General features: G+C 42.5%; 1 protein-coding gene across 1 annotated transcript; it reads right to left on the reverse strand.

Moving 5' to 3' along the window:
- On the reverse strand, positions 1-25279 carry RCN2 (reticulocalbin 2). Its single transcript, XM_059714756.1, has 7 exons — positions 24948-25279; positions 24631-24736; positions 20095-20291; positions 12880-12993; positions 8110-8206; positions 4417-4559; positions 1-844 (listed from the first exon to the last, which is right to left on the reverse strand). The coding sequence occupies exons 1-7, from the start codon at positions 25263-25265 to the stop codon at positions 692-694; spliced, it is 1128 nt and encodes a 375-aa protein (XP_059570739.1). The 5' UTR covers positions 25266-25279; the 3' UTR covers positions 1-691.
- Positions 25280-26698: the final 1419 nt, after the last annotated feature.

Raw genomic sequence — 26698 nt, forward strand, 5'->3', positions numbered from 1 at the left:
TAGGACTGAACATTTTAATTCAACAAATTAAGAGTTTTAACCATGTAAAATACCATTACATACCTCTAATGTTGTAGAATTATACATTAAAAATTACTGTGCCTGTATAGATTAAAAAATATCAGGTTTTATAAATCGCAATAAAACCTTTTATAGAAACCATTTAAAAATAAGATGAAACCTCTTAAACAATTGAGGTACTAAACTTTCTGAATGTTCCTCCAAAGGTGATAAGATATTATATTTAAATACTAAATTTAAACATTGCTCTTGTTCTCCATATTCTGAAAAACACTATACTGCTTAAATAAACTAAACTACATTATTGGTAACTCTCTCACTTATTACACACATTTTGCTTTTTTCAGAATCCAATTAGATTCTTCATTGCACAACTCTTCACTATACAGGTCCCAAGCATATAGATTCTAGGAATGTTTTCAAAAACTATGAAACAAATAATACTGGAAATAGAGAAATAAATATTGTAAAAATTAGTTTTGAAGGCTGAAAAAAGGACAAGGAAGTGTGAGAGCATTTCAGTAAATTTAGAATGCAAAATATCTACACAAACATTAGTATATTATAATCACACAAAGTAAAGCTTATACTATATCTTAACATTGAGCATTCTTAAGGAAAGCTCTTGTGAGGGACAGAAAGAAGGCAAAGCAGATCACAGATGAATAAACTAAAGTTCTTCATGGTAGAAACGTTCATCATGAAGCTGCCTGCCATAATCTGTGGCTTCGCTGGTAAGAAACAAGTCCTGGTTCTCAAGAATCTCTGCCTCGGAGAGCTTTTTATCATCATTCAAATCCATTTCTTCTATTAGATGAAGTGCCTTTAAAAATAAATGGAACACAAGTGTGTTTTATACAGTAAATAAACACGAACATGTGTGAATATGCTCTTTGGCACAGACTTGTCAAATTCTTGCCATTACACTGTCACTTAATTCACTAATTAAGATTTTACATGGGCTTATTTTCTCAAGTTCTGTTTTCCTTCTTTCTGGTTTGAAATAAAGTCAGTGCTGCATTTCCAAAATTCATCAATTCTCTAGCACATGACTGACATCAAACAGGCTCAAGCACTAGCTTTGTTAGGAGAGCAGAAGACATTTCTCAGCAAATATAGTGAAAGAATGAATGAATAAATCTAAGCAAAGTGCTTGTGTGCAGTAGGCATCCCTTCTGCATCCAGCCCACAAAGGGACACGCAAGTTGTTCCTGTCTCGCAGCTACAGCCTGGTTCTTTAGCTCAGTCTGTAGGTACCTGTACTTTTTGGCTGCTTGCAGATTTAAAAAGCCCCAAACCAAACATGTGCTTTAGGAAACGCAGCAGTGTGCGTTACTTCAACCCGGCTCTTCAGTGTCTGTATAAATCAGGTGCTTCAGCGGGGCTTTTTAGTGCTTTTAGCTAGAGCCAGTTCAATCAGTTATTAGATAAAAGTGCCAAAAAAGCCCCACTAAAGCACCTGATCTGTACAGACATCAGGCAAGCGGGTCCAACTAACACGCTGCTTCTTGTGGGCATGTGCTGGATTCAGTGTGGGAGTGTGCCGAGTTTAAAGTAAAGCACTGCTTTATTTTTTTTTTTTAATGTCTGCAAGCAGCCTTTATTCTAAAGGCCTCTGGTTCATTTTCCTGCTTGCTGGCCAAAATAGCAGCCTTTGTGTGAGGTCTCATCCAGGATTTGAACTGCTCTGGGCCTCAGTTATGTATACTCTTAATGAATTTCCTCTTGCACAGGAAGTTTAATTATTTGGTCAGTATGTCACATGTCTACCAGAATAAATTTGTAACAGCTCTCATCTATAGAGCGTATCTTTTTAGGTCACCTGATTTTAGCCTTGAAAATCCTTAATGTTAAAAGCTAATGCTAGTGGCCCTCACATTTGCATATTTTCTTTAATAAATTTTGACCAAAACAAGAGATTCTGTTTAAAGCTAAAACATAGGAGTAAACTTACATTTTTAAGACTCATCTCTCCACCCATAGGCATTTTAAATTAGCTGTGTACTTTAAAGAGATACAGGTACAGATCTGAAACCGGATATTCTTTATTCTGTAGGATATCTTTCTGTATTTATGATCAACAAAAAGTTCTAAAAGCTCTACAACCTGCTGAACTTTGAAATTCAGATTCAGCTATTACGTTAAAACTTTTCAGCATTTCCCTTTTCTTCTACAGAGCACACTCTTGTCTGAAAGTGCTTTAAATGGTCACACTATAATAGAAAACACCAGCCACATCCTCAGCAAGTGCACCAGATATTTCTCAGGTCACTTATGATAATGATCCTCATTCACTTAAATAGTAAAATATGAGTAAGTTCAGCAGTACCAAAATGATACTAGATGCACATCTTACAGTAAATTATTAAACAGCTCTCATTAAAGGCAAACTAGTTCTGCTAAGCAGCATTTCACAAAGACAAATAATTATAACCTAATACAGCATTTTTCTTGCACTTTGATCTTTTTGGAAATGTCATACCTATTCTTTTCCTGGGATAAATACTGGAGTATTACTTCATACTACATTAATATTATGAAGACTATCCACATTTGCTATAACACCTGACTGGAGAAGTGTTGTAAATCTGCATTTCTTGGTTTGTCTCAACATGACTTAAATCATTCTGTGATTTTAAAGTAAATGTACATAATTATACCCCTACAGAAGATTTAAGAAAATGATAGCTACTAAGGTCAATGAACAAAAATTTAAAAAAAAATTAAGACCGCCACACTTTTTAGAGGCAAAGTGTTACAATACTGAAGGCAAATTCTGGTAAATGCATACCAGTCTCTAGATGTGCTAATCAATTGAGCCATTACCCTAAGGAAATTAAATGAGAGTTTTTTTGGGTAATTTAGTGCTCAAGCAACAGACAAAAGCAAAAGAAGTCACTTGCAGTGTTTGTAGGTTCATTTTGACAACTTCCAAGCATCCAATGTCCGAGTTAATGTCACTTTTTCCTTCAACATGTAGGCTCTCAGCAAACCCTTCACTGTTGAAAAGCACCACAATGTGCTTTTTAACAAACATCACTATGGAAAAAAGTGACTGAAATCTCTGTCAGAAGTTAGCCTGCACAATCATATGGCATTGCAAAACCATTTGATTTATTGGCTAAAAAATCAAGGGAACAACCAAAGAATTATTGAAACATTACAGGATAATGCAGGGCTTAAGGAATCCACAGAGAAAGAGGCAAAAACAGTTATTTAGCAAGAACCATACTATCTTAAACTAAGACTGTAAGTGGCTTATAAAGTCAGGTCTGTGGTAGAAATATCAGAAGGCTAGGATACCCTGCTAGCAAAGATTCAGTGGGCTCATATGTAAGAAATGTATCATTCTGCAACTTAACCTCATAAAGACTTGTCACATGGAGAGCCAACGTTAGGCTCCTGCTTTTCAGCTTTGTTGCTGATGACAGTATAACAAAAATTTTAAAAGGTAACTCAGCTCCCTGGCACAAGTTGTGTGCTCTTAAAGTGAGAACAGTAGGTAACTTAAGTGTAGAAGTGAGGCATATTCTTCCCTGCAATGTATTCGAAGGAAGTCACTTCATATCAATTACCAGAAAATTCCTGGCAGAGAGGGAGAAACTGTTTGCTATACTCAACAATAGCATTATTTTTCTATTTTTTCCACTGAGGGGAGGAGAAAATCAAAAAGTAGAGAAGAGACTTCAGTTGTCTGCTAGGAAGCAGGAGAGGGGGGGAAAAACAGCCAAGAGAAATCTATTCAAAAGATAGTTGGCATGGCATACTGTCAGAATCAATGGATTTATTTATTTTAATTTTGCATTACTGGTTTTTAAATTATGGAATATTTGGATCTGGTTTTGATTTATGCAAATACTAGTTTCTTTGCTTAGCCAAGATTTACATGGTTGTATCTGGTTTATCCAGATACACGAAGGGTAACAAATTCTGTTGTCAAAAGAGCTAATGAAATTCTATCAGCTGCAAGAATGTAACAGGCTCTGATTAGTCTATTTCATTGGTTCATTTTATCCCTCTTATTTTATAGAGTTATAACAATTTGCTTACAGCACTGTATCTGTCCATCAAGCTCAACAGACTTATTTACCTTGAAGAATGCAACTGTATGATTTTTGTGCTTTGACCAACATTCAAATAGTTCATAAGAATTTCAACTGCTGCACTACATGGCATGCAAATTTTAAACTAAAACCCAAGAGCTTTTAGAAAAAGTTATGGGAAAATCTATTAAGTGATTTCATTGCTTACCAAGCTGTATTACAGTTTTTTGATAGACTAAATAGGATGAATGTGTATTTGGATGAGTATGTATTTGGTCATGTTATAGTAGTCCACAATTTTTAATTGAGTTATATTAAATCTACACAGTAGCCATGAACTCAAAATGCATACCTCCTCTTCAGCAATACCCTGATTATTAGGTACTACCCAAGTCAGCAGTTCCTGAGGGTTGAGTTTTCCATCATTATCTTTGTCATAGTCATTCACAAATCGATCCTTCTCAACGAGTATCCATTCGGGATCTTCTTTTGCCGCTAAACAAACAGTATTGACAAATTAAAAACCTTTGCAGCATGGATGTTCATTTTTCCCCTAATAGAAATATGACTAGATTTAAATTTAGGAAGTGTCAACTAAAGAAATAAAATACAAAAACAAAACAACCCTTCCCAAATAAAACAAAAGACACCTATTCTTTTAGAGTAAGGCAAGTATTACAGACCATTCTTACCACAACTGCCCAAAATTCCTATGGATGAAGACAGAACTTAGAGCAGAGGCTACATTAATGCATGACATAATTTTTACTCTTTCTGATTATTTTTTTTAAGGGCTACAATAGACTCCTGACTTATGCATATATTACATTCATAAGAAACCTCGTGTACGTCAAATTCGCGTGACTTGAGGTGAATTTTCCCTTAGGAAATAATAGAAAAGTAAGGGGTTGTGTTCCTTAGATCTCACATTTATGACACCGAAGGTACCAAAATAAAACCTTTTTCAACCAATACTTTATTTATTATGTTACAAAAACATATTGTAAACATATGCTGCTACAATGGCGACACTGAGACTGAGCCTCCAGAATCTTGCTTGGGAACCCAAGCTGCGTGTAACTCCATTTGACTCAGTCTGTGCATCTTGCAAGGCGCTCACATATATATGTAAATAATGTGCGTCTCGGGTGTATTTTTCTGCTTGGGTATTAATATTAATTTGTGTAAATGCGAGACACAGGTAACAAAGTTGAATACATGTAAAACGGGGGTCTACTGTACTATCAACTTAGCCATTCCATTTCTGTCTGAAAGCTAACACCAGTACAATTAGGGATGTAAATAACAATTAAGTACCCATTTAAAATCCCCCAATGTGATCAGTTAAATGGTTAAGTGATAACATGCATCTACTGGGAACTGGCTCCCACCTGTATTCACTCATTTTCCAGACCCTGAAATGCTGCTGCTGCCTGTGGCTTTGTGGGGCTGTGGCAGGGCCCACTGCTGCTGCCTGCAGCTGGTCCCAGCCCCCAGCCAGCTGCATGTCAGCAGCAGATGCAGGCTGAGAAAGCCCCTTGCCTGCTGCTGCCACCAGTGTGCAGGTGCCTGGGGACTAGAACTGGCTACAGGCAGCAGTGGTGAGCCCCCACCATAGTCCCTGTGAAGCCACAGGCAGCAGCAATGAGCTAGGAAGGCCCCTTGCCTGCTGCTGCCACCAACACAAAGCTGCCTGGGGGCCAGGGCTGCAAGCAGCTGCATGGGGGTCTGAAGAACCCCAACCCAGCTCGTTGCCAGTGGAAGGTGTGAGCACACCTCTTGATGGATGGAAGGGGAGCCGACAGAGGCCCTATCCTTCCTGTGGCAGTGCAGCCCTGGCCCCTTTCAAGCTGTCCACCCAGAGGCACATATGCACCTGCCGCTGGTAATGAGCTGGGCCAGGGCTCTGCAGACCCCAGTAAAACTGCTTGCAGGCTCCCTGCCATGAACAGCCCGGGCTCTGTGGCAGGTGGCAGGGGCCTGCCGAGAGGCCAGGCCAGCTGTGGCAGGCAGCTGGGAGGCTGCAAGTGGCTGCACTGGGGTCTGTGGAGCCCTGGCCCAGCTTGTTGCTGGCAATAGGTGCACATGCACCTTAGGGTGGATGATGGGGAAGGGGCTGGGGTTGTGCTGCCACAAGGATAGGTCCCTTGCAGCTCCCCCACTGCACCAGGTACTAGTCCCCACTCCTTCCTCTTCCCCTCCCTCACTCCTGCCTGCCCTGCTGCCTCCAGAGGCATGGCGCTGCTTCTCTTCTCCCCCCACACCCTCTCTCACAGGACTGCTCCCCACTCCATGTTAAATGATAACCAGTAAGGTATTACTGGTTATCAATATGTGAACATTTAATTGTTTAACCATTGACATCCCCAAGTACAATTACCCTTCTCTACCTCTTCAATAGTTTAAAAAGTTATTTGTCAAACCAGTTTTTCCCACTGAAAACGTTACTCTGAAGGATTAACTCAGATTGAGACATCCTAAACCATATGGAATTAGTAAAAAAAAAAAAAAAAAAAAAAAAAAAAAAAAAAAAAAAAAAAATACTAGCTGACATCACACAGAAGACTGATTAAAAAAAGGAACTCTCTTTAGAAACAACTATGTTTCTCTTGTAAAGAAAGCAAGGTCTCTTGTTCTTTATTAACAAAGATATCTGCATCCAAACAGGATCTTGTTGGAGTTCTCCAACCTTTGCTGCCACTGTCAAACTTTCATCATAGTGGGATGCTACAGAAATCAACTCTTGTGTGGGGCAGGCTGTAATTATTAAACAGTCCCCTCCCCTATAGTTTGTATCAATCAGTTTTTTCTGAATATTCAGGGACATCCTCTATGTGAAAACTAACCCTTAAGAGTTCAAGTAGCAGTTACAGGTTTTATAGCTGCTTTCAAGTCCCAGTTGCCAAGATTTGATTTTCAAACCTTATGTTTCTTTTCCTTTATACTCTGTGGAAGCATCAGATATTCTACTTGTCCCCCACAGCCTTAGAGGGGGAGGAGGCTCTATTGAGGTCTGCAAGAAAAAGGAAACCCTTTAAAGATTGTCTGGAGCCCCAGCCCTTCTTTGTTGACTTGAGGAAGGGGAAGTAGGGAGAAAAATCCTTAGGTGCTGGGCTGGATGGAAGGGGAGCAAACAGAAACTCATTCCCCCCACATTTCCTTATAAGTCAAATCTTTCTTTTCGCTTGCAACACTGCTCTACATCCAGGAACTCTCACCTTCTTCACCCCATTAGCTTAAAGTAGTTATATATTTCAGGAGCTCATGCTGAGCATCATTCTCATTGTCTTTTGGGGGCTGGAAAGAATTTCTCCACACTGACAGACTGGCAGAGGGTCTTTTTTCACCTTTCCTGCCGCAACTCAGACCAGTAGTTCAAGTGTTTGTGTTCTTATAACCTGTCAGGTAGCTAACACGATTGCACATTAAATGTGATTTATCAGGAAATAGAACACTACAACTGGAAGCAAGATTAGGGAAGGACAAACCCTCACAGCAGCAGATGAAGATGGGCTCTTAATGTTTGGTATGTGAACATCCATTCCGCCCCCCCCCCCCCCCCCCCCCCCCATTATGTATCATTAAACCTTAATGATGGGTTGTACAGTGGTGGAAGCCGGGGCTGCCATCAGTCTTCCCAGGTGATACAGATCAAGGAACAAGGGTTGACCTTGAATTATTGTTGACTAGCTTCCAAGCTGTGTTCAAATAAACTGAACTGCAGCCAAGTGAAACATGACACTAGGAATGTAGTTCATCTTCCTGCAGTGTCAGGAACAATAGTTCTTTTCTCATACCATTAAAAGGAAACAGTGGAATGGGCTATATCCCAACAACTGACAAATACATACAGAAAATATGGGAGAAAAGAAATGTTCAGCTATGCTCCGTTTGTCTGTCCTGTGATTTCAAAAAAAGTATGTTAGGGCCACCCAAAGACTTGTGTAGGTTTTCTTTCATTGTAAGTGTAAAACCTCTCAAACCATAAACGTTATAGAAAACTCAAAGCTTCTTTTCACCCTGTCCCTCCATCCCTTATACTTACTTGGATCTTTTCTGTAGTCACCCAGAAACTCTTCCAGACTTACAAATCCATCACCATTTTTGTCATGTTCTTCTAAAGCCTCCTGAATGACAAATTCCTTTTGGGTGCACATATATGTAAAACAAACATTAGTTGGAGTTGGTCAAAACTTAGCAGTATTCACTTAAGTGAAAGTGCAGGTCTAAAGGAATAAAATAAGTGCTCAGAACATGGAATATATTACTGCTTTCAAACCAGGACTTTCATTTCCATACTGCATATTTGACTTTAAGTAATCAAATTTTACTGTAATCAAATCCCAGAGGGATGCATGGATTTGGAATCCTGGAATTTGTTTCAAAACTATATAGATACCTGCAAAATAAAAAAAAACCCCATATGCAGAGTGACACTTGGCTATTTCCTTTCTCTGTTGCCTCCCATATCTTTTATTTTTAAAAGACTTTCTTTCATACTCCGCTTTTGGCACTTTATTTTCCAGTGCAGCTGAAGCCAGCATGCCCACTTGCGTAGTTGTATCATTCCTTGTTTGCTGAATATCAGCAGTCAGGTCAGCACATATGGATGTAAAGTTTGCTTTATGCTCCCTCTTGTGGCTGGCTCTGCAGCACCAGGGTACTAAAATTGAAAGGTTCTATTAGAACAGTATTGCTCAACCTCTGGCCTGTGGGGTCATGTCACTCAGCTGGAAGGGTTCCCCATAGATCTGGAAATTTGGCAGTGCAGGGGAGCAGTGGCAGCATTAATCACTGCAACTTCCAGTGTGGGATGGCTCCGCAGCTGGATCTAGGGGATGGGAGAGGGCCAGCATGCCAGATCACACTTGTGAACACTCCATTTTGGATCTAGCCCACAGAAGCTCGCCCACTGGCCACAGGCAGACTCTGCCAACCCCCCCCCCCAAACAAAACCCCCAAAAACCAGATCATGCCCCTTGCTGATTTTGTCTTCAGCAGGTGTCTGCTGAAGGGCCTGACCACCTCTCCCGGAGCTGGGGGATGAGCTGACTAATAGATGCAACACATCACTGCAAACTAAACTACATCAGGATGTAAACTCATCTAAAACTCCCAAAACTGGCACACATGTAATGTGCAACACCACACAAGGTGCCACGCAAAGTGATATTTCTGTTGTATACATTGTGACATTGTCACTTGTACAAGAGCCCTACTAGCACATTCAGTTCAGGTGCAAGTAGCATTAAAGGAGACTGGTAGCAATGGTACTCACTCTCTGCAAGGATCTGCTCTCTGCCATGGTAACCCTAGATTGGGGTGGGCAAAATACTGTCTGCGGGCTGGATCCAGCCCACCAATTGATTGGATGTGGCCCATGAGCAGGTACCTGTCAATTGATTAGATTAGGCCCACGGCTGCCCCCATGGTGTTCCACATGGGGCCAAGTCTTGCCTGCTCCCACCCAGGGCAGCCCACACCATGCTCCTTCCCATGGGCGACCCCAGTTAGCATGCACACTTCCCAGCAGGGCTGCTCCCACACCTACATCTGCACTACACTGTCTGGGTGAGCTCTGCTGCATGTGCCCCTACTCCTTCTATCCCCCCTGCCTCCCCATCTCCTGGCCAGCTCCTGGGACCTAGTGTGTGTGCAGCCCTCCCTCCACATGTGCCCGATATACAAGAGTAAGACTTTATTTTGAGCTATTAATGCAATCACCTCTAATGTACACTACTAACAAATACAAAACAAACAACCCCAAACAAACCATAAATTAGAAAAAGAATTTTTAAAATTATATATGTTATTGTAGATGTTTGATTTTTACTATACATTTGTTTTTCTATAATTTCTTTAAATGATATCTTCTGAAAGATTGTGTGTGGTCCTTGACAGCTCATCAAAATTTAAGTGGTTCTCCAGCCAAAATAATTGCCCACCCCTGCTCTAGACACTCTGGCCTTAGTGCTGGGAGGCAACTGACTTCAATTTAAGACATAATCTGAGTCCCAGTATATGCATCTTTACAGCCTCAAAGCAGCCAATTGGAATGGTCCAACAAATTCATTTCAAATGCACCTCACTTCTTTCTATGATCCTTTTAGATGACATGCACAGCACACATTTGTTAGGAACATGAACTTCTTGTCAGGGTGACAAGAGACATCCTATATACACATAATTTACTAGAACTGCCCACTCACAAGAGGGTTAATACCTAAAACTGGGAAACTTACGATGGGCTTTAATCCATCCCAGGGTCAGCAGAAAGGTCCAAATGAAAATAACCAAAAACTTCAAAATAAAACTGCTGAAAATATCTGCCAACAAGCAATTACTAAATGTGTACGCAACCAATTAGGGAAAAATGCATGTTTAGGTGCAGACACTGAGGAAATCAGCTTCATTGCTCTGAGCAGGGAGAAGTAATCAAATGGTGTTTAGGTTCACTGTACCTTCTGCACCCTCACAGGAGAACAAAGACACTATGTATATCTGTGGTTCTCAACCTTTCTAGACACAAAGCACCCCTCATTAGATTCAAGGCATCCCTTATTAAACTTGAGGCATCCCTCTGAAAATGGCAGCTTAGTTTTCTCTCATTTTTTGCTTACAGAAAAATAAGAGAGCATTCCTTCTGTTGCAAAGAACTAAAGTAAGATCACAACAGGTTAGAATGTTTTTAACACTGTGAATTCCCATTTGACATTTTTGGGTTTATCTTGTGCACCACGTTTGCATACCAAATAGTGGTAACAATGTGTGGCACCCTTGAAAGTATCTCCAGGCACTCTGGAGTGCTGCAGCAACCAAACTGAGAAACACTGGTTAACAACAACATGCTTCTTTTCTCCCACCCTCCAGTGGCCCCTGCTGACCAAAAGCAGACTCCTATTTCAAATCCATGGGAACACATGCACTAAAAACAGAATTAATATGGTTGAGCACTCAAAGTCTGTTTACTGAACTCAACAACAGATATATATAATATATTCATAAATACCAGTCAGCTACAGACTAAACACAGTTGGGACAGTCTGAAATAAAGGACTCTAAAAATCTAACCATGTTAAGACTGAGGATGTTGTCTGACAAGTCACCTTAGAACAATTTTTCATAGCCTGTTTGGTGCCTATAATATAAGCTGGGATAGTTTCTTGTGTTTGCACATGCAAACACACCTTAAAGAGATGAAGAATTGTATACCTTCATCTCACCTAGCAAATCTGAGCACTTACCCCTGGTCAGATGTCCCTTTTAGCAGGCTAGGAATTTCCAGCACCAAAGAAGTAGCTTTTGGCATGGGAAAGGTTTGAGACCTGTGTCTTTCTGACTAGGACCATTTTTTGAACTAGAAATAACTCTCCTTCAAGCTTAACATTTTCCTACAGTACTACTAGCCCAACAGAAGAGTCCAAGATATTTAAGTGAACTGAGCTCTTGTATAACAGCTTAAAGCACCACTGAGCTATTCAACCAAATCCTGAATTCCAAGTCTTGAATCCTTATTATTTTTTATTACAATTTGTAAAGTAATGTATGCAAGAAGGTGAAGTTCTGCACATCATATATACTGTTCCTCAAGACAGGAATAGTAGGTAGAGTTGCACTGATGCATTGGTCTGATGTCGGATTGGTATCGATATAAAGAAAATTGTCTATATCAGAAATCGGCCTGATGTGGCCAATAACCTGGCTGATAAATGGCCCATGCATTCATGCAGCCGCAGCGCAGCACATAGGCAGTGAGGAGCACAGTCTGGCAGCTTGGAGAGCTATGTGCAGCTGGTGAAGCTGTTGTGGTGGAAGGGGAGGGGGAATGGAGGGATGGGGGCGCAGATCAGGGCCCCTGTGGTGAGAAGGGAGTGGGGCAGGGGCTGGAACAGGTGCTATCCAGGCCAGGAGGGGGAGGAGCCATGGCTTGTCTGGGGCCACGGGAAGGGGAAGTGGGGAGGGCGGCTCCCACCACTGTGTACAGCTTGTTTGGCAACTCGTCTGCTCATCCGGTGGTTCCCGCCACTTGTCCGGGTGGGCATGGGGGGAGCCATGTGCCCCTGAATTTGCACGGCACAGGCAGCGGTGGCGCTGGGAAGGGGGCTATGGGGCAGCTACAGTGATTTTTCGGGTGGCTGCAGCCCTCCCCTGCAGCCCCCTTTCAGTGCTATCCCGGTACCAGTCCCAACCCACAGCTGCAGCCCGCCCTGCCTGCGCCCCATACAGATCTGGGGCACACACCCCCCATGCCCTCCAGGGGTGCATGCAGCAGCAAGAGCTGCCCCCCCTGGAGGAGCTGTGGCTCTATCCCATGCCCCAGCCCCACTCCCTCCCTCATCACAGGGGGTGTTGATTTCTCTGTCACGCCCCTTCCCTCCCCCCTCCCCTTTCACCACAACAGACTAACCAGCTGCATGCAGCTGTATCGGAAATCAGATTGGTATTAGCTGATATGCCTCCTTAAAAATAGGCTATCGGTATCAGCCCCAAAAATCTCGTTAGTAAGTTGGCGGTTCTCAACATTTTTTAGATTCAAAACATCCCTTGTACAGTATCAGTTCTTTGCTTTCCATTTTTGTTTTTTTTATTACAGAACAATTCTTCTGTTGCAAAGCCCACAGAAAGATCATAACACATCACAATGTTTTTGGACTCCTATTTGAAATCTCTGTGTTTAACTTGTGAATCGTGTAAGTGTTCGCACACCTAAGAATGCTAATTTTGCATGCATTCTCTGGCTGAGAATCACTAATGAGCCTTGGAACAAAATTATTTCCACCCCCACTTCCCTGCTTTTCTCCTGCCCATGACTTACCGTCATATACTCGGCTTCTTCAGGGTGCTGAAAAGCAACAAATTCATCCAGATTCAGACCAGGAATGTCATCTCTATCAGCTTTTTCAAAACGCTTCTTCTCCTTTAAATGAAGCTTACACATTTTAAGATAGATTAGACCACTTAGTGAAGTAGGAAAAACAACATCTAAAGTAGTTGGTTTACAGAATTGCAATGCATATTGTTAGTGCATGTTGCATACATACATTGGCAGGCAAGGTTCTTTGAGTAAATGAGATATCTTTTATTATTTTTTTAAGGGAAAGAAGTTCTTAGCAAGCTTTCAGGCACAATTGCCCTTCTTCAGGCATAGGGAGTTTCTGCTGGTCTGGAGTCTCAGAGACTCCACTTCCTTGGAGTCTCAGACCAGAGACCCGCTATACCTGAAGAAGGGTGATTGCACCTGAAAGCTTGCTAAAAACTTTTTTCCAAATACTCAGTTGGTCTAATAAAAGATATCACATTTACTTAAAGAAACTTGCCTGCCTATGTCCTTAGACCGATACGGCTACAACCAAAAACCCAGCATACATACATTATAACCCTTATTGTGACTATATTGCCACTGTTTACTCAGTAAAAAGAAGTGCTTTTGATTTTAATTTATTTATGTAGCTTCTTCTTATTGTTCGAACTATAACAAAGCACGTATAATCTAAATTTCAGGAAAAAATTCTTATCTGTAAGAACTGTAAAATAATGGAATAAATTGCTTAGGAACATTATGGCATTTCCTCTAGGGAAGGTTTACAAGAAGAGGTTACACAAATATTTATCTACGATGGTTTAAGAACAGCAAATACCATGGGGTCTCTTTCTCACCCTAATATTACTAAAAACATATTAAAAAGTAATTTTTTGAGATTCCAAGGGCACTTTTGAAACATGTTCCTAGCCCAAGTCTCAATGGCAAGGAAACCATGACAAGAAAAAGCAGGAAATTCATTCTTCACACACATTCCTCTAAAAAAAGCATCAGTCCCATTGCAGATAATAAATCCAAGGGCATGGTCAGCTACATAAACAAAACCCCCAACTATCTGGCATGGTACAATTATTACTGGAGTAGCCATTGCAATATTAAAAGTTTCCCTTTGAAGATTTTGTACCCAATGGGTTCAAGTCTCATTTACAGGAAGGCTCTTACATCACCTGGCAGTGTGTGCAGATATAGTGGGCCTAAATCTTTTCTTAGGGTGTTAGAGAAAGCATATTATACTTTTAAGGTAAGCTAAGATTTAGGACCATTATAGCTGTACACACTGTAGAGGATTTGCTCCGTTCAGGCTACTCCAAGTGAGAATATTGGTGTATGTTTGTACAGGATAGGCAGTAAATTTAGTGTGTGAAAGTTGTCTGCATTTCCTGATTCTGCATTTTATAATTTATAACCCAATGTAATTTTCTTTTTTCATTTATCTCTAGGACAGTTCCACAAGCCAATTCTTTTCTTTTTAATGAAAGAAAGGTCCAGAATTTTTTTTAGAAAAGCTAGTAAATGTGGTTCACGATCCTGTGATGAAAGTTGTCTTTATTCAGGGGCAATGACTAATAGCATATGTAACCCTGCATCAGCAAGCCACTAGAGATAGTGTAAATATAAGTTGCGCTTACTAAAAAGCTAGGTATTAATTCATCACCTACATCCTTCAAATCACTAGCACTTCTCTATAATAAGGCTAATTGAGAGCCATAAAGTATGCAATTCATGACAAGCTAAGAGCGAAATATAGAACAGAAATTTTAAACACCTTATATAATTACTCAAATATAATTATTTAAAGAATGGAAAGTTGATCTTGGGTAAGGATTAAGTACTGAAACAATTCATAGCACTTATTACATGAAGCAGTAGACTTAAAAACAGACCTAAACTATTTGAGGGGAAAAATTTTTGTTTTTTGTTTTTTATGGAGAATAGAGAACAAGACTGCCACCTTCTGATGGTTTTAAATTAAAAAAACAATTACTTTTGGATTTGGCTTTAAAAATTGATGCCATAGCAAAGATATGCACTATATACACCATGTGGCCTGCCATAATTGTTTATTAAACCACTAATAAATGAAGAGGGATTTGAAAAGCAAAACAGTGAGTCCTGTATCCTTGCTGTGCAGTGATGCATTAACATGTGCATGCACCTGCATGAGTGAGTCAAGTGTCCTGTTTGCAAACACACTTACATCAGAAGTAGATCCACTCTGGGACCTACTCTTAATTGGAAAGTGTACGTTGCACCTGAGAATTAGTCTCACAAATGTTGTTGCAGGATATTTACCACATTTACTCAAATACAAGACAATGCCAAATAATTAGATTCTATACATGGAAAAAATTATAATTTTTAAAAATAATTTTCCAGGTATAGAACCTAATTGTTGGGGTTTTGCTACTGCTACAGCAGGGAAAATAAGTTGGGGGGCGGGGGGGAGGGGGAGGTGCCAGGTAGCCCTCCTGCCCTTCCTTCCCCCCCCCAAACTTCTTTCCCCTGCAGCCCCTTGCCTCTTCCTCCCCCTCCTTACTGTCAGACCCTGTTTTTCCTAAACACATGGCAGTGAGGGGGAAATTTGAAAGAGGTATCCAGGTTGTAGTCGTATTGGTCTAGAGGAAAAGGCAATCAGGATTTGTAGTAGAGATGATATCTTTTATTAGATCAACAAGATTTTTGCAAAAAAAATTAACGCAATGAAATAATTTTTTTTGCAAAAATTTTGTTGGTCTAATAAAAGATATCTTTACTACAAGTCCTGATTGCCTTTTGACATTGAAAAAGACCAAGATACCAAAACATACCTGTAGTTGCTTAGATGCAAATGACTACAGGTACCCACAGACTTTTATAGAGCACAGACTTTTTTTTTTAATTTCATATCTTGGGCCAAATCAGCTAAATCTGTTCTGAATTCTATCGTTCAAGTCTGATTGGCAGTACCACCAGCACATATCCTACCTCCCAGACTCTTCAGCCTGGGGCTTCAGATACTCCCAAATCCATGGGAGGCATTCTACATGCAAGCCCCAAGCCTGAAGCCTTGGGGTTCAGATGCCCCCTAGTCTTGCATGCCCCTAGCCAAAAGACCATAGGAGCAAGCCAGAGGAAAAAGCCAGAGAGTAATCCCCACATCACCATAAATTGTGTAACTGAGATCCTCCCATTGGAAGGTTATAGCAGATTCTTGTAGGGGTGCCTGCCTGCAGCACAATGGACAGGTCTCAACTACAGTCATTCAAGACTGGGAGGAAGAGGATCACCCCTGCCAGGTACATTAAACCCACCTGGACCAACACCATCATGTCATCTCCCCTGCCAGGTAAGACTATGATTTTTTTTTTTTTGCAACAATATTTATTTTTAGATAGACAGATAGATATAACTATAAAGGCTTATGATTTATCATGTAGTTTACTGGGCTGAGCCTCAGTACACTCAGCAGCATTTCAAGCCATAGTGACACCACTGCTCAGCACGCGCACACTCTCAAGATACTTCCCACAAAGCATCCATGTGCTAATTAGTCCCTTCCCTCCCCCCTCCCCTCCGACTTGTGACTGGAACTGGGTGTTCTTGTCACGAGACCTGGGATCCTCCAAAAATTGATATGCAGATGGGGTGCAGGGCAACCTGGTTCAGCTTCACCTTGTGGAGGGTGGGACCTCACTTATCATATGCAACACACTGAGAGAGGGGACAACAGAAGGATTCTGGGTGAACTGTTTGGAGCCCCATTTGGGGATGTTTGCCAGACACTGAAGGCTGGTGAAGAAAGAGGAATCATTGGAAATGGGAAAGTAAGGCACAGCTCAGCTGTGGGAATGAAAAGAAACCAGAATTGTATTCAATGCAGTGGCTCACCATAAGTGTTAAGCTGGCACTGAGGGGAACCATGTACAACTGGCAATATCACATATACTTTATTTAGATGGGGTGGACTAGCCTGTCATTGTGGTGGGTTGGTTGTTTTGAGACTGTTTGCTATGGTCTGTTTTCTAATAAAATGTTAAAAAAAAAAAAAGGGTTCCCATCAGCAGCTTTGCCTTTTGGATAAGATCAAGGAGAGAGACCAAGGCTCTGGCCCCTCCTGGTGCCTGCCTGGTACTGCAGTACCTCTAGACCCAGTGCCAGTTCCCTCTGGAGGGAACACCCACCTGTTTGGTTTTTTTGTTTGTTTTTTGTTAAGGGAAAAATAAATAAATAAAAGGTTCCCTTTAGCATTGTTGGCACCAGGTGAGGGTATTGGAGCTTGCCCCAGCCTCTCCAAGTGCTGGCCTGGTATTCTCTAGGCCCGCAGCTGGCTGGTGTAGCAATTTTTTTTTTTTTAAAGGGCAACACCCCACCCCCACAAAATGTTCCTATCAGTATGTTTGTCCAATTTAGGTCCTGTGTTTTATAGTCATGCACAGTGTTGGCTACATTTTAATCAGCTGCATAGTTGGTTTCCATTCCGGAGTACATGTTGCTTTTTGCAGCAGTTTAATGACAGACAATGTATTTAATAAGGTTTCCTTGCATGTAATCATAAGACAAGGGGCTCCTCCTTCCCCCTTAATGATTGGGGGAAAAACAAACTAATTTTGTATTTAAGTAAATATGGTAATTGCTGAAAATTATTAGAATCCCTCCTCTTCAGGATATGGCACCTTGGAATACACAGTACCCCCTTACAGGGCTAAAGCAGGACTGTGGTTAAGTTTTGCCAAAAGATAACCTTATGGATTGTAGTGTCTCATTCCAATCCTTCTTAGGAGATGTGAAATTCATAGCTTTATACTGTATAGCTAAAGGCAAGCTAAGAATCAGATTATTTGTAAAGCTGACATTCAAACTAAACTGAACACAAAACTATTTTGTAAAGAAAATGCCATTCTTATGATCATGTTTCAGTGCACAGAAGTTACACAATTAAGGTGCCATACAGCTTTAGAGCAGTGTTTCCCAATGTTTTCCAGCCTAAGGCACACCTACATTAATAAAAATATTCCAGGACACGCCTGTTAAGGCATTCCCCATCCTTATACCTATTGTAGCTCATTACAGCTCATTGCTATGGCAAAATTCCACAGCACACCTGTTAATTTCTGATGGCACACGTTTATGTCGTGGCACACTGGTTGGGAAACACTTTGTTAGAGCTAAGAGAAGTAGCTTCACCTTGGGAAGGAGAATGTGTGTCCAGTTAGGGCTAAAGGTTCCCTTGCTAACACACTGTGAGACAGATCTCCCCTTCTGGGGCATTAAATTCCAGATCACCCCATAATTTCCTCCCTTACCACATTGGTCTGGAAGAGAAACACCTAGATGAACTTGGACAAAAACAAGCAACCAGTACAGAAACAGCTGCAGTATATTAGAAGGCATTCAGGCCATTTTGACTCTGGACATCTTTACCCGTTGTGCTGTTTATTCGTATTTCTGCTATTCCTTTCTAGTTTTTCGCCTTAGCGTTACTCCAGTGGTTGTCAACTGGGGGTACCCATGGGCAGGCGGGGATGGATCACTGCCACCCACTACCCCGCACCGCTGCCTCCCGGGAGCAACACCAGGGGGAAGTGAGGGCAGCAGCGCCCCTCTGTGGTCCGCACAGGCACTGCCCTGTTGACCGGACATTGGGAGAGCAAGCTCACACATGGCAGCCGCCGCCACCCGCTACCCCGGGCTGTCATCACTGTCTGGCTCCCTGGGATACACTTGTTAAAAAAGGTTGAAAACCCCTGCCTTACTCCATTTATCCTCTATGCTTCTTTCTCTTTTTCTTCTCCCTTCTTTTCTTCTTGCCTACCTTCATTTACCTTCCCACTCCTATGCTGCTCTTGCCTATCCATTCACCTAATTGTCCCATAACAAAACCCATTCATAATTAAAGACAAAACACACACAAGCCCTTTAAGTCCCTCCATACAGAAATCCAGTGGTGGCACCAATGAGATCTGCAAGCTGTTACTGTTTATGTTATGTTGCTTTCTCCTGTCATTTCTGTTGTCTGAGTTGCATGATCTTGAGACCAGAGACTATCTATTCCTGCTTGCCATACATAATGTTACATTCTTGTTTGACCTGTGGATGTCACCACGATGCAAAACAGACCTTGTTGGGAAACTGCATGCTTATTAGTGTGAAGAACTGTAGTAGTAATCAAAACTATGGGAGACCAGCAACTATGGGAGTTCTCCATATGGTATTCATGGCAAAGAACAGCAAAAAGTAAGCCACTTAAGCATTAATTCAGAAGGCCACACTTGGCAGACCAGGTATAGGGAGAGAAATCACAAAGGTAAATAAACATGTGGCCATAACAGGTTGTATGATCCAGTCTCCTAGTCTCTACTTGGGAATTTTTCTGATTTCTCAGTAACAGTGGGAGCCAAAGCACAGACAGGACTGTGAATGATAACACCTTATTAGCTAACTTCTAGGCAGTGAGTCTAATCAACATATTGCAGTGAACAGCTTCCACAGCCTTTATGTAGTAAGGTTCCCAACACTTTTAATATCAGTTTAGTTGTTTTATGGAGACATGAATTGGCTAAAGGGTATAATAGGAACTACATGCTCTACCAGTAAAAACAAAGCAAGGTAAGAAGTGGTATAGGTATTTTCAGGAAATAATTCCTTTTGTGCTTAATGTGCTCTACCTTGACTGAAGCCATTACACACAGTGCTGTGCAGAATCAACTTACAATACAACAAATAGTAATTTTAGTTAACATAAAAAAACCTTTATAAAATAATTCTGATTCAAGACCAGATCAACTACTTTAACAATAATAGTCATAAAATATATCAAATGACAGTAACCTACAACCGTTACCCAGTGATTTCTGTTCTAGTGGTACTTTCACTTGAAACTGTTTACAGAATAGCATATTAATATAACTCATTTTATTAATTAGTTCTATAGTATGCATCACCATAATGCTAGGATAGGGCATTTGATACTGTTAACTAGTGAAGAGTGTTTTCATAATCCCAGAATTTAAAGGATAGCAACTCCTAATTCAAGATATAAACCAGCACCTAGTTAATGCCCCCTCATCCATTTTGAGAATACCAACCTATTTTATTAATTTAATTACCCAGTTATCCCAAGGAACTAAACTGAGACTGGTTTTTAAATCATTAATGGGATAAAATAATTAACAAAACCAATATCACTCCATTTGTCAATAGTTTGTGAAAACTGGTTCTGAGCCATGTTACCTGTCGAAAAGATTCTTCTTCTTGATCCTCCAGGACAGTGTGCTCATCAAAATCGATTAGATGATCATACATTTGAATATTGTACTCCTTCCAAGATACCAAGCCATCCCCATCTTTATCATATACAACAAAGTGTTGTTTAGCCTCTTGCATAACATAATGTGTAAAAGACTTCTGGATCCAGGAACTTAGCTCATCTGTGAAAATGCCATACAATAGATTTAAATCCATTATTATATCTTGTTCTCTGTCAATTAAAAAAGTTTAAATAATTAAATTTTAAGTCTTGGAACGTGTAAAAATGTCATGCATCTCTTCATATTCAATGAAAACATTAACTTTTTTTCTAAAATACAACCACTTAAGCAGTAGGTGTACTATGCAAATCCACTCTCTGTTTTGGGTTTTCCCTGTGCTCTCACAACCAACCAAGCCAGCTAACCACAAGAATCAAAACACAGTTAAAATCCTACGTTCTTCCTTTACAGTTGTACTTTCCCAGCTAATTAGCAGCTCAAAACTGACTTCATGAGGATCATTTTATATTGTTTTTAGAGCTAAAATGATAGGGAACAATGCATGGGCACAAAATATGAACTCTATAATAGCTTTTGCAAAAGCAGATTCCACCATTTTAAACATTATTCATAAATATTTTGCTTTTTGAAAATCAACAGTCACAAATGGGAATATATAATACATGAATCCATTGTCATATGCTGAAGTTGTATATTAAACAGAAGACTTCCACTGAAAATTACCCTCAGTTAGGTCTTGTAACTTAAAAGCTGCTCCAAGCTATTATTTCCATACACAACACCTTTATACAACAAACAGACAAAATTAGCAAGTTTTGCTAAGTTCTTCTTCTTATATTGATGGTCTTAACAACCGAATTATAAAGAAAACTGAGGTTATTATACTGTTTTCAAAATGTCATAAAACTTAGACAGACATTACACTGTATTGCTACTCTGAAAAACAACAAAGTAAAACTGTCATTTTTTTATTCACCCAATTTGCATTGTGATGTAAAAAAATTGTGGCAGTTTTTTATGCCAAAATAAGTCTGTGTTATTTACTTCTATTAACACTGCAGAGTGTTGGAAGAATGAGATGGTGTCTCCCATGACCGGCACGGCATTATATAATTGTTAATTAAGTTTTGAATGCAGAATTTATTACTGCAGCAGCCAGTATTATACTTGGTATGCTAAAGAAGTTGCTACCTGAGTACATGTCAAATCCTATTAAGTCAGTCCATGAAAAAAGCATTACTCTTAAGAGTTAAGTTCTGTTGTGAACCAATCTTCATGGATTGCCACATTAATGTAGTTAGAGTTAAAAAACTTAAAACACTAACTTTAAATACAAAACTTATGTTCCTATAGCAACTGCAGTTAAGCCACCTAAGTACACCTCTACCCTGAATAGCGAATGGAAGTGGCACTGGGAATTCCATATTCATTTAATCTCAATGCTTTATGCACTACATATACACTTCTCAGGTAGAAGGATTTCTTTCTAGTTGCCAGCTCCACAAAATTTGTATATTCCAAATGCCAAGCTATACTCCTTTTGTCATGTCACCACCAATGCTCCTCCTTTCACCCCATTTAAATGCTTCTAAAACCATACACTGATCAAACAAAACTCTGACTTTCATCCATAGATGCTTCTCAAGTAAATCCCAGGATGTCATCCTCCTGCTGTACTTGGCCTTGGTGAGGCCGCAGCTAGAGTACTGCATCCAATTCTGGACTCCACAATTCAAGAAGGATGGCGAGAAGCTTGAGGGAGTCCAGAGGAGAGCCACACACATGATCAGAGGGCTAGAGAATAGGCCTTATGATGAGAGGCTGAGAGCCATGGGACTCTTCAGCTTGGAAAAGCGCAGGCTCGGGGGGATCTGGTGGCTGCCTATAAGTACGTAAGGGGTGTGCATAAGGATCTGGGGGAACTCCTGTTCACCAGAGTGCCCCAAGGGACAACAAGGACCAACAGACAAACTCCTCTGTGACTGTTTTAGGCTAGACATAAGGAAAAACTTCTTTACTGTCCAAGCCCACAAGGCCCGGAATAGACTCCCTCCAGATGTGGTGCAGACACCTACTCTGGACTCATTCAAGAAATGTTTGAATGTTTATCTTGCTGGGATCTTTTGACCCTAGCTGACTTCCTGCCCCTGGGGCAGGAGGCTGGACTAGATGATCTTCAAGGTCCCTTCTGGCCCTAATGTCTATGAATCATTTTGCTATGAAAACTGAGAAGGTAAAGACAACTATGAAAGCGAAGAAGAGGCAACCATCAAATGGCTTTGCCTTAGGCCCCAACCCAAGTATCTGAGCCACACCAGAACTTCACTTATTTGCTTCAAAGGGACTCCATGCAGGTAGAGGATGTGGATTCAGTTGTGGAACTAGGGTTTTTAGCAAGTATTTACAATATTTTTCCCTCTAGGTCAGGGGTTCCCAGCCCCCAGGCTGTGAAGGGTTGGCTGCCAAACTGGAAGCCCGCAAGTGACGAGCATACGGTGGACCAGCAGCCAACCCTTTTTTTATACAAGCAGTGGCTGCTGGTCCACAGTACGCCGGTCACTACTGGTCTGCAGTATGCTGGTCTGCAGTCACTTCCAGTCCACAGCCTAAAAAGGTTGGGAACCACTGCTTTAGATTATTTATTTCTCCTATTCCTCCTCTGTTTTTAACTGCAGCCCTCACATTTTGGGACGTCATATGAAGTCCTAGGTGGAGGGATAGTGCCTGCTTGTTTTATAAAAAAGGTTTGGGTGAATCGGACCTTTCTGTCACAACCCAAAGTTGTGAGTTTTTGTTTGTGTGTGCTTCGGCATCGCTAAATTATGTTACCGCTAAAATTGCAGCTTCCTTGCACGGTGGAGTTCTCTGCTGCGGAAGAGAACTCTGGTGCAACGGGGAATTTCCCGCCAATTTTGTAGCTTTCTTTGCAGGGTGCATTTCTCTGCTGCAGAGGAGAAATGCTCGTTGCAAAGAGTTCCTGCCATTCGTATTATAATTCGAGCCCCATTATTGGCTAGTTCTAAAATATGTACACGTGGCGGCTAGTGATTGGCCTGCTAGCCGTATAAAAAGCTTGAGTGGTTTCCGCCCAAGTTGGAGGACTCCACGAACACCAGGAGGAGGAGACTTCACCCTGTGTGAAGATCTCTAAGCGCTGTGGATCCTTACAGACCCAACACATTAGAAGCAGGCAACAGAGGTCTGATCAGCCTCTAGCCTCTCCCCGTCGCCGAGCGCAATCCTAGATGTATCCCTATCCTTTGAACCCAATTTTCGAACCCACGGAGTCTTAACAGCTCCTGGGCCAGGGAACCGAACCGAACCCACGGAGCTTCAGCAACTTCGTGAGGAAAGAACTGCCGAACCCACGGAGCCTAAACCACTCCGGGGTCAAAGAAATGAGTTTGTCAGAGTCCTCCAATGAGGACTCAAGCGGAGCTGCACCTGGAAAGCTGTCCAGCCTACACTGCGACCATCTTGGGTATAAGTAAATAATCTTTTCAATCAACCACTATGCCTCCGTGACTAATTCTAGCTCGCGCGTACCAAACCGCTCCGTGGTTTTCTCCAGCCCCGCGTGCCCGGGCTGCTGGCCACAGTCCACATGCGCAAAGACGGATCCGGCTCGCCCCTGGCCCGCACACTTTCAAGAAGGCTCTATAGTTGTAACACAATTGGCCTCAAGCAAGTAATATTACAAAAAAGGTACTTAAGAAATAGATTCTAACTCACAGCCCCCCTGGCTTGTTTACTGAGAGGTAGTGACAAGTAATAACTTATTTTTGGCACTGAAGCCAGACCACGCTCTGGTCACTTTTCAGGGTAGAATGAAACAAAGGACATAAAGCGTAACATTAGGTACAGTCATATAAGAATAAATTATAGCTTATGGGGGATGTATTCAAGTAGGTCTTAAGATCAGAAGCCATTGACTTCAGAACTAAAAACCAAACAGGGCAAATATAAGTTATGTGGAGAGGATCCCAGCAGTGAAGTCATCTATCTTTCATTATTGATTCTAGCCAAATGTTTTATATATGTCCCTTACTACTGCTGGAAGCAAAAAGAAAAAGGGTGAAATTAACTCCCACTCCAAAGCTGTCCGACTGTTAGAAAATAACTAAGCCTGTCCCTCTGACTCCATTTCTGGCACCTTCCTCTTTCCTGCAACCAGATCCACACATTGCCTTTTCTGCTCCTCGGGGCTTTCTGCAAGTGGCAGAGCGAGATCAACGTCACGCTGCCCGTTTTAACACTTGCCCGCAGTAAAGGAGCCCCAAACGTGACTGGCCTGTTCCCCTCTGCCCCGCTACAGATACCAGCGCAGCAGCAGAGCCAGGCACATCCGTGAAGAATCGGGAAGGCAACCATCCACCTGAGCCTCTGGCTTGTGGCATGTGAGGGCACCAGGCCTGGACGGGGGCTACCACAGGCACCCAAGTGCCGATGTGGGAGGAGGGAGTGCTTGCGGCCCTGCCCGCTCCAGGCCGGCGCTTACCCGCTGTCAGGAAGCCGTCTGCGTCCAGGTCGATCTTCCTCAGGATGCCCCTCAGCCTCTTCTGCTGCTCCTCCGGGCTGAGCTTAGCGTAGTCCTCGGCTTCCTCCTGTGGAGGGGCCGGAGGAGCAAGGTCAAGGCCCGGGCACCAGCCCTGTGATGCTGCGGCTCTTCGCACAGGCCCAGCTGGACCTGCCCCGGCCGCTACCTCTCGCAGCGGCCCCCGGGAAAGACGGGCCCCCCACCCGCGGCAGTCCCGCCCCGCGGCAGGGGCGGGCCCGGCAGTCCCCGCCCGCCCGCCCGCCCGCGCCGGGCCTCACCTCGCCGCCCAGCAGCGCCTCGCGGTCGTAGTCGGCCCGGTGTTCGCCGGCCGCGTAGTGTGGCTCGCTGGGCCCCGCGCCCGCCGCGCACAGCAGCGCCAGCACCAGCCCTAGCAGCGGCCGCATCGCGCCCGGGGCCCGGCTCGGCTGCCGGCCAGGAGGCGGAGACCTGCCCCCGGGTGACTGGAGGGGCGTGGGCGGGGGCTGGGCGCCGCCTTCCCGCCCATCGAGGTGCCCGGCGCCCCCGGCCCGGTCCGGCCGCTGCTGTGTCGCCTCCCGGGTCCCGAAGCCCGGCTGCGCGGGGACAAGCGGCTCCATGGCGGCCGCCGCTGAGCTTACCCCGCGCCGGGCTGTGGCGAGGCCGTGCCCCGGGGACTGGCCCCCTCCCCGCCTGCTTCAGGCCCACTCCTGTGTCGCTCCTTGCAGCGGGAAGCTGCCCGGAGCCGAGGCGGGCGGTTTCGTGGGAGCTCCGCCCTCTGCCCTTGGCTGCCGGGGGTGCTAAGGGAGTGCAAGGTGCCCCGCACCCCATCCCCATCCCCGCCGAGGGGAGGTGTTCAGCAGACAGACTCGGCATTCAGCGGCTTCCGGGGTTCTCTGGCTCCTTCCTTCAGCAACCTCCTTGGTGCTTTGAAACCACTTGCCCGCTTACCTATGAAGCTCCACTGAAAAAGTGCCTCTTACATAGGACAGGTATAAAACTTACCTGGCAGGGGAAACACCATGACCATGAAGGTGGTTTTCCTAGTTGCAGGGGAAAACCACTTTCTTGGCAGGTACTGTATACCAAGCCACCACTTTCACTTCCAGTGGGAAGATCTTGGCTATACACCCACTTATGGAAATGGGAGACTCCTCCCTAGCTTGCTCCTGAAGCCGTATGGTTGAGGGCAAGTGAAACTCGGGGGCATTGAGCCTTGCATGTAGGATGCTCCCCAAAGGATTTGGAAGCATCTGAAGCCCCAGGAGGGGTGGGGGATGTTTGCTGGTAGCAGGGCCACAGTATGGTTCATGAATGACTCTCAGATTTGGAATCAATTGGGCTGACTTGGCTTGGAACACAAACATTTTTCCTTAAAAAAAAAAATAAAAAAAATCAAGTGCAGAGTAGATGATAGCTGTGAGCAGTGGAGATATTCCAACATCCATTCCAGAATCCACGTAAAGACCTTTGTTTTTCTAACTGTAATAACCATTTTAAATAAACAGGAGAATTAGTGGAGAGAACATGTGGTAGACAGAGTCTGGAGATACAAGGCACTACTTAATCACCTACAAATATGACAGTAATAGTACCTGTGGGCATCCAAAGTTATAAGGATTCTTAAATACCTTCTGAATTGGAGCCTATGTGAATAAATATGTTGTAAAAACAAATAAGAAAATGACAAGTTTAGTACTTGTCTTTCTGACCACTCTTTCTTTTATACCAACCAGACAAACTGGAAAATACAGTGGTCTGTTCTTTTCTCCAAATAACTTTTCAGCTTACAGAGCCCAATGGTATCAGGAAATTATCAGTATAATAACATGATGATCTTCATAGTGGGCCACAGTAGAAAAACCCTTCTGCATTAGGAACACATTCACAAAAAATACCTCTACCTCTAAAAACAAGCTCCATAAGAAATATAAGTAAAAGAATAAGATTAGCCAAAATAAATGTTGTATGTTGCTCAACATAAATATTATAAAAGGAAGTCAAAGCATAAACTCAGTCACATTTATTACTTCTGGCCAAAACAAAACTATTT

This window comes from Alligator mississippiensis, chromosome 11 (genome assembly GCF_030867095.1).
Source record: "Alligator mississippiensis isolate rAllMis1 chromosome 11, rAllMis1, whole genome shotgun sequence".
Classification (NCBI taxonomy): domain Eukaryota; kingdom Metazoa; phylum Chordata; order Crocodylia; family Alligatoridae; genus Alligator; species Alligator mississippiensis.

Excerpts from the sequence above, each read along its gene's own strand:
- RCN2 (XM_059714756.1), bottom strand. The coding sequence starts at position 25,265 with ATGGAGCCGCTTGTCCCCGCGCAGCCGGGCTTCGGGACCCGGGAGGCG. Across the intron at positions 20,292-24,630 it reads AGACGGCTTCCTGACAGCGG|ATGAGCTAAGTTCCTGGATC; the intron begins GTAAGCGCCGGC and ends GCATTTTCACAG. Across the intron at positions 4,560-8,109 it reads TGACTACAGAAAAGATCCAA|CGGCAAAAGAAGATCCCGAA; the intron begins GTAAGTATAAGG and ends CTGTTTGTTTAG.